The following is a 6,212-nucleotide window of genomic DNA, read 5'->3' as shown; positions in this document are numbered from 1 at the left end:
CCCAGGTGCTGCTGACAATCACCAGCTGGCACAGGGGCAGGGCTAGAGAAAGACATCACTCTGGCAGCTTCCTGGGAGTTGTGTGGGAGCACCCCCCTGCTTGCTGGCCTTGGCCAGTGCAGGCAGGAACTGATCCCCACCCCCACCAAATGGCGAATGTCGCTTCTGTTCATTCCCACTCTAACTTATAGAACTTTAAGTAAAGTGAGATACTTAGAATGCTTCCACCAGGAGCTTTTTGAACAACAGTTACAACAACTTTATTTTGCATTTAAAGACTTTTCAAATCTCTCCTGTTCTTCTCTTCTCTAGATAAAATAATTCTGGTTCTCAGCCTAGCTTTATTTATCTGTCTAGACCACTACTTTTTTTCTAGACCTCTAACCATAAGCCAGTTAAGAGGAGAACAGGAGAATGTTCTGTTTTAGATGCACTAGCAAAAGTCAGAGAAGAGGTAGAGACCAACAAAGTCAGAGAACGATAGAGAAAAACTATTTTGAAAATAATGGTGGTTATCAGAAAAAAAGACTTAGAATCCTAGGCTGTTTCAGAATTTCGTTGGGGGTTTTGAAACCTCTTGCAGCAGTACTTAAATACCACAGCTGAGATTGGGGTGCACTTTGCTATGTGCTATACATATACAGCACCAGACCCTGTTCCAAATATGTTCCAACACCTTGGCTGTTGGTTTCTTCTTTGAATAGTCTTATTACTCCTTAACAGAGAGAAACTGTTTTATATCAGTGATCTGACAGGCTTTTTCAGCACACTTCTTGTCCTTCCTTTCTGCATCAGATATTTTTCTTAAAATAAGATGCCTTCCTCCAAGGCCAGGCTGCCCAATAGCAAAGAATAAAACAGCACTGGCACAATGAAGAGCAGGAGGTGCTGCAGCAAAAACTGTCAGCACCACAGCTGTTTTCATATCATGTTTGAATGCCACAGCATATGGAGGACCCCTGAGCTGGGTAGCACTCTTTAGGGAAACTCAGTCTGCCTCTGTTTCAGGAGATCTCAGACTGTGGTCTGTGGAGCATTTCCAGGTGGTCAACAGAGCTGCTTCTGTCACGTTGGTGAAGCATCTGTCAGTGTTCCAGCAGTGATGCTTCCTGGGAGATGAAGCCAAGTCAATGACTTGTTTCGAGTTTGTAGAGTCTTTTGTGACCAGCTGAATTAAAAAAAACAAACCCTTGTCAGCACCTTGTTTAACCTCTCTCCTGTTTCACTGGCATACATTTGAAAATAAAGCCTGCAGATGATGCTGAAATTAGAAACAAACCAAACTAAATGGCAAAGAATCTGGCAAGAGATAACAGTACTGCAGACATGTTGACTGTGAAGGAAGGTTTGGTCCTAATGAGAAACCCTGATCTCAGGAAGAGGATACAAACTTACACAGTTAAAGGAGGAGATATGACTAGTCAACCACACCTATAGCTTTAGAGAGAGTTTGGACCAGATCCAATATAAAGACTTGGGGGGCCTAAAAGCCAGGCACTATAATACATAACTTTTAACTACCAGGCTCTCAGAGTGGATTCCAGACCCCCGACTGAGACACATAGGCTTCCTAGATGTTGCACAGGAGTTGATCCTATTCTGAGGTGTCTGACAACAGCAGGACCCTGGCTGGGGAGATGATTAATGGCAGCATGCTCAGTATGCAACTGGGGAGAAATAACCAACAGGGACTCGCTGAAGCAGGAGTGAGCCTTGAATGTTGCCTTTCCAGTAATGTATCCTTGAGATCCACAGCCCTGAATCTTCCTTTGCAGGAAGGTGCTTGGTAGGGCTGTGCGAAATGACACTCTTCCGTTTCAACTTGTTTCGAGGTTTGGATGGAACAGTGTTTTCTTTTGAATTTCATTTCGAGTTGAAACAGCTGTTACGTTTTGCTTTGAGGAAACGGGGGCTGTTTTGAAGTTTCACCTGACCATCAGGCTGGGCTGAGTTCCCAACCCCAGGCCCACAATCAGGCCAGGGAAACAAACTCAGGCCAGTTGGGCTGAGTTCCCTTCCCTAGCCCAATCGTAGGCACCTGTGGGGCAGCTGTTGTACCACGAGGGTGGAGCTAGGTTCGGCAGGGCGCTGCGCGCTGTCTGGGAACTGGGGCAGCTCCAACAGTCAGCCAGAGCCCAGCACTGCTCAGCTCCAGCTACTAGACAGAGCGCAGCGCCCTGCCGAGCCATGTCGCACCTGCACCATTGGGCAACTGCTGCACGGGTGCCGGGCAGGAGGGGAGGGGGCAATCCCTGCTGCCCCCCACTGCCCCACACTGTGTTGGGGGGCTCTGCCTTGAGCCCTCAGAGGTCCTGATTGCCACTGCTACAGCTGGTGAGTGCAAGGCTATTTTTGAAGTGCTGGAAGGCTGGGGCTGGGCAGGGGATGGGGCCCAGCCGATGGCAGCTTCTCCCACGGCTCCCCACACCTGGGGAGAGGCAGGGAGCCCACGAGGAGCCAAGAGAGAACCTGCAGCCACCCAGCTGTGCCTGCCTCTCCCCAGCCAATCTGAATCTCTGGATCAGTGCCAAAACAGCACTGAAACTCTGAAACAGATTTGGCCAAAATGGAACAGTGATCCAAAGCACCAAAACGAATCACTGTCCTTCTGAAATGGCTGAATCCAAAATGGAAACAAAACAGCCATTTCGCACAGCCCTATTACATATGGCCTCTTGTTCCTGGATGATCTCAGATATGAGCTATTTGCCAAGCTACACAGCCTGTCAAAACTGAAGTGCTTCTGTGCATGCACTGGTCTCGCATGTCAAGGTCACAGAATGCAGTGCCTAACGTGCTTAGGTATCTGCAGATCTAGAGGCCAGCTGAATGGGGGGGTGGGGGTTCAGGACTGCAACTTTGGCCTCAGGAAGAATTCAGATGAATAGATCCGTTATTTGATTTGGCTGCTAGGAAAATTTTATGAAAAGAAAATAATACAAAGTGGTGGGGTTTGATCATATGACCAAACTCTTAGGGTGCTACAGGTAGCATAGGAAATAGGAGACTGGTCTATGAGAGAAGCTTTGTCCTAGAAAACAGCTCAGCATATGACAGAGAGAGAGGGCAGTGAACCTAGTTTAAACATAATAGCTCTGCAAAGCCTTTCCCTTAACATAATATGAACTGAGCAGTTAGCCACAGCCACCTCTGGTGGACAGCCCTGTTCCATAGACTGTACAAACATTTTGTCCATATTTTCAGTGCTCTGAGTAGAACTGCTACATGTGAACCATTTGAGTCTTTCCTATAAGCAATCTGGCTACCAAACCTACACATTGGAAAATCAGCCTCATTTTGTGGTTGTAGGACAATGATAGTGTGTAATCTACCTCCTACTTTACAAGAACATCTGGCTGCAGCTGGTGTAGGCAGCACATACATACTGAAACTCTGTCAAACACATCCAGTAGTATGCTACTACATTTCAAATTAAAGCATAGTGTGGTACTCTAACAGATGGGCTAGCGAATCACTGTCCACCCTTACTCTCAGGCTCCTCCATCCCACATACTCCCCAGTGAAGCAGCCAGGCACCTCAACCTGGTGATACTAAAAACAGTACAAGTTTACAAAGGGTTTTTTGAGCACCTTGAAGAACTGGGGCCTCCTGTGTTACAAAGTTGCCTATGACATACCTGTGTTATACCTCTGCTAAATGCCTCAGAAATACTAGATGACCTCAGCAAGGCCAAGAAACCAAAATAAACCTTGAATTTAAAAATGAAGTAACTTCTGAGATTGCAAAATCCAAATCTGGAATAACATTTCAAATGCATTTAGATAACATGTTCAATTTACCTTACCATTAAAATCTCATTTCCTAACTTTTATCCCAGGAAACGAACCCAACAGAGATATGGTATACAGTATTTCAAGGTGCATGTGGGGTGGGGAGGTTCCCCCCTCTTTCCTTCTTTAATCAGTTTTATAATGGAAAACTGGCTTGTGCTAGAACATGGAGCCTGGCATCCTGTCTTCAACTGTAGTTAGTATCATTGAAAGAATAGACAAAAAACCCATGTTATTAAGAACTATGATGCCCATAACAGTTTTTTTATCCTCCTCCCCAGCTCAAAATTTACATTAATTTGAAATGTTTATCTTGTCTAATATAATTACGGATGGTCTCATGATTCACAAAGTTGGAATCCTGCATTGTTCCCAGCCTCTTTTACTCTTTTCAAAACCTCTATTGCCTTGGTTATCCACTTCTACAACTATCTATGACTTCTCCTGCGGTTCCTGCACTGGAGAGAATGCCTTTCTAATACTGGTTCAACAAGCCATTACCCTTATTCCAGTTAAATATCAAGATTCACTTCTATGATGCCTACAAAAAAGCAAGGCAGAAGAAAAATTCAACTGAATCATCAATCTGTGCATATATCCACTTTGTCTGATCATATCTGTCAGTCCTCTGTTAAACCATTTTCTCTCTCATTGCCAATTCTACTCATTTCACTATGTGTAAAATAAACTAGTCTCTGCCCTGAAGACTATACTATGCATTTATGAAATGTATATAGAACATTTCTGGCAGCAAATCCTTTATGATTGTAGAAGGTGAAGAGATTAGATCAGGAATACAGAAACATTAAGAGAAGCTAATGCAACAACAAAAATATAAATATTGAAAATCATAAAAGAACAAAGCCTAAGAATATGTGAAAGTGAATAGGTAAGAAAACACAAGTACTGCCAACCACATGGAAGCTGCTACCACAAAGCCTGAGATGTAAAGGTTAGAGGAAAGAAGTCTTGCCAGCATAAATCTAAAGAACAGAACAAAAACAAAAAAGGAAGAAAGAACATGAAACAACTGCATCGAAGCAGATAGAAATTGTGTTCACAAAAGCTAGAGGACAATAAAAGAAAAATATCCTTAAAACAAATGAGAATATTAAGAAACTGCACTCGTTATTGAAGTATGGAAACAGGAGTCTGAAAAGCATAATTCTAGTCTCTTTGTAAAGTTTCATTCAAGAGATCAAAAGACCCATGGGACTGTAAAAGAAATAAGGCAAGGGCTGCTTCTGGCACCTAGGCACTACAATATGATTTACTTATTAGATTTGTTCCTGGAAATTCACTGTCTTTTGTCCTATATGAAAAGGACAATGATTTTGCTATTTTCTGTTACAGCTAAAGATGTAGAGTCAAAATAAGTAAATGAAAATAAGCAGATCCCATTCCCAATGTTTAATCTGAAAAAAAATGACTATACTTCAACCTATTCTTGGTCACATGTCCAATTCCAGTGAAAATTGAGGAAGCAATAGGTTTATACCAGTACCTTTGAGGACAGAATTTGATTTACAGATTTGTTTTTTTTAGTACATTAGAAGGAAAGAGCCCAACCTGACTTTCACACTGCATCAGTAATGAAAGTTGGGGGGGGAGGGAGCTGCAGGGCACCATCATCAACCGCCCTTTTTACTTGTAAGATTAGTACATTTTGTTTGCAGTCAACAAGACAACAAACACACGTATGCCATCAGGAAGCACCACCTTTACAGGCACTTTTGCAAATCAGAAACGACACTTAATATTAAAAATGGAATCTTAAGGGTTGTATTCTCTTCTTAAACATACTAGCTGCAAAAGCTTCACCAAGCAAAAGCTGTGCTGGTGTTTGTAATGTACCTGATGATCACAATGAGGGCTCGGGCTCCATTCCATTGGATACCCTACAACGGCACCCTGCAACTGCACGGGCACCGTTTGCGCGAGGCGGAGGGTCCTGGAGGAGAACGAGAGCAGCATCAGACCGGGAGCGCGGGGCCGGGCAGGCAAGTCCGGCTCCAAAGAGCCGGGCCCTTCACGCGGCCGCCCGGCCTCGCAGCCTCCGAGAAAAGGCAGGAGCAGCGCCCACAAACCCCTCACTGCCTGGCCAGTCCCGGGCTCCAGCGCGCTCAGCCCCACGCGCGCTGACGTCATACGCCTCGGAAGGGGCGGGGTTGCCGCTCGCCCCGTCTGATGCGCGCGCAACCGCGGCGCTGGCGTAGAGAGGAGCGTGTACGGGGCCGGCGATGGTGGGGATCCCGGGAGCCTTCCAGTGTAAGAGCGCCCCCGCCCCCTGGCTGCGTGGCTCCTCGCGTCGGGTCGGGCTCGCCTGTGCCCGTTGCGCAGTGGGCCGAAGGTGCCGTCTGGTGGGCGGGGCGGTGGTTCCCACCCCGCAGGGGAGCGGCGGGATGGCCGCCTGCGTGCCC

The 6,212-nt window shown here is 45.7% G+C and overlaps 1 protein-coding gene and 1 long non-coding RNA gene across 5 annotated transcripts in view; one reads left to right on the top strand and one right to left on the bottom strand.

The window, feature by feature from the left end:
• Positions 1–235: 235 nt before the first annotated feature.
• LOC112550070 lies at positions 236–5,785 on the bottom strand. Its single transcript, XR_003093733.1, has 2 exons — positions 5,647–5,785; positions 236–1,168 (listed from the first exon to the last, which is right to left on the bottom strand). It is a non-coding gene; the product is annotated as an uncharacterized LOC112550070 (long non-coding RNA).
• A 152-nt stretch (positions 5,786–5,937) lies between these two features.
• Positions 5,938–6,212, top strand: part of CBFA2T2 (CBFA2/RUNX1 translocation partner 2) — a 118,645-nt gene continuing 118,370 nt past the window's right edge. The window contains exon 1 of one of the 4 annotated variants that reach the window (XM_025202432.1): positions 5,938–6,060. In XM_025202432.1, coding sequence (XP_025058217.1) covers positions 6,033–6,060 — 28 coding nt within the window. In that variant the 5' untranslated portion in view covers positions 5,938–6,032. The remainder of the gene's footprint in view (positions 6,061–6,212) is intronic. The other 3 variants (XM_025202433.1, XM_025202430.1, XM_025202429.1) reach the window with 3 other exon arrangements.

Source organism: Alligator sinensis, unplaced genomic scaffold (genome assembly GCF_000455745.1).
Source record: "Alligator sinensis unplaced genomic scaffold, ASM45574v1 scaffold368_1, whole genome shotgun sequence".
NCBI lineage: Eukaryota > Metazoa > Chordata > Crocodylia > Alligatoridae > Alligator > Alligator sinensis.
The sequence above is the reverse complement of the archived record's forward strand: the minus strand, read 5'-3'. Positions and strand labels throughout refer to the sequence as shown.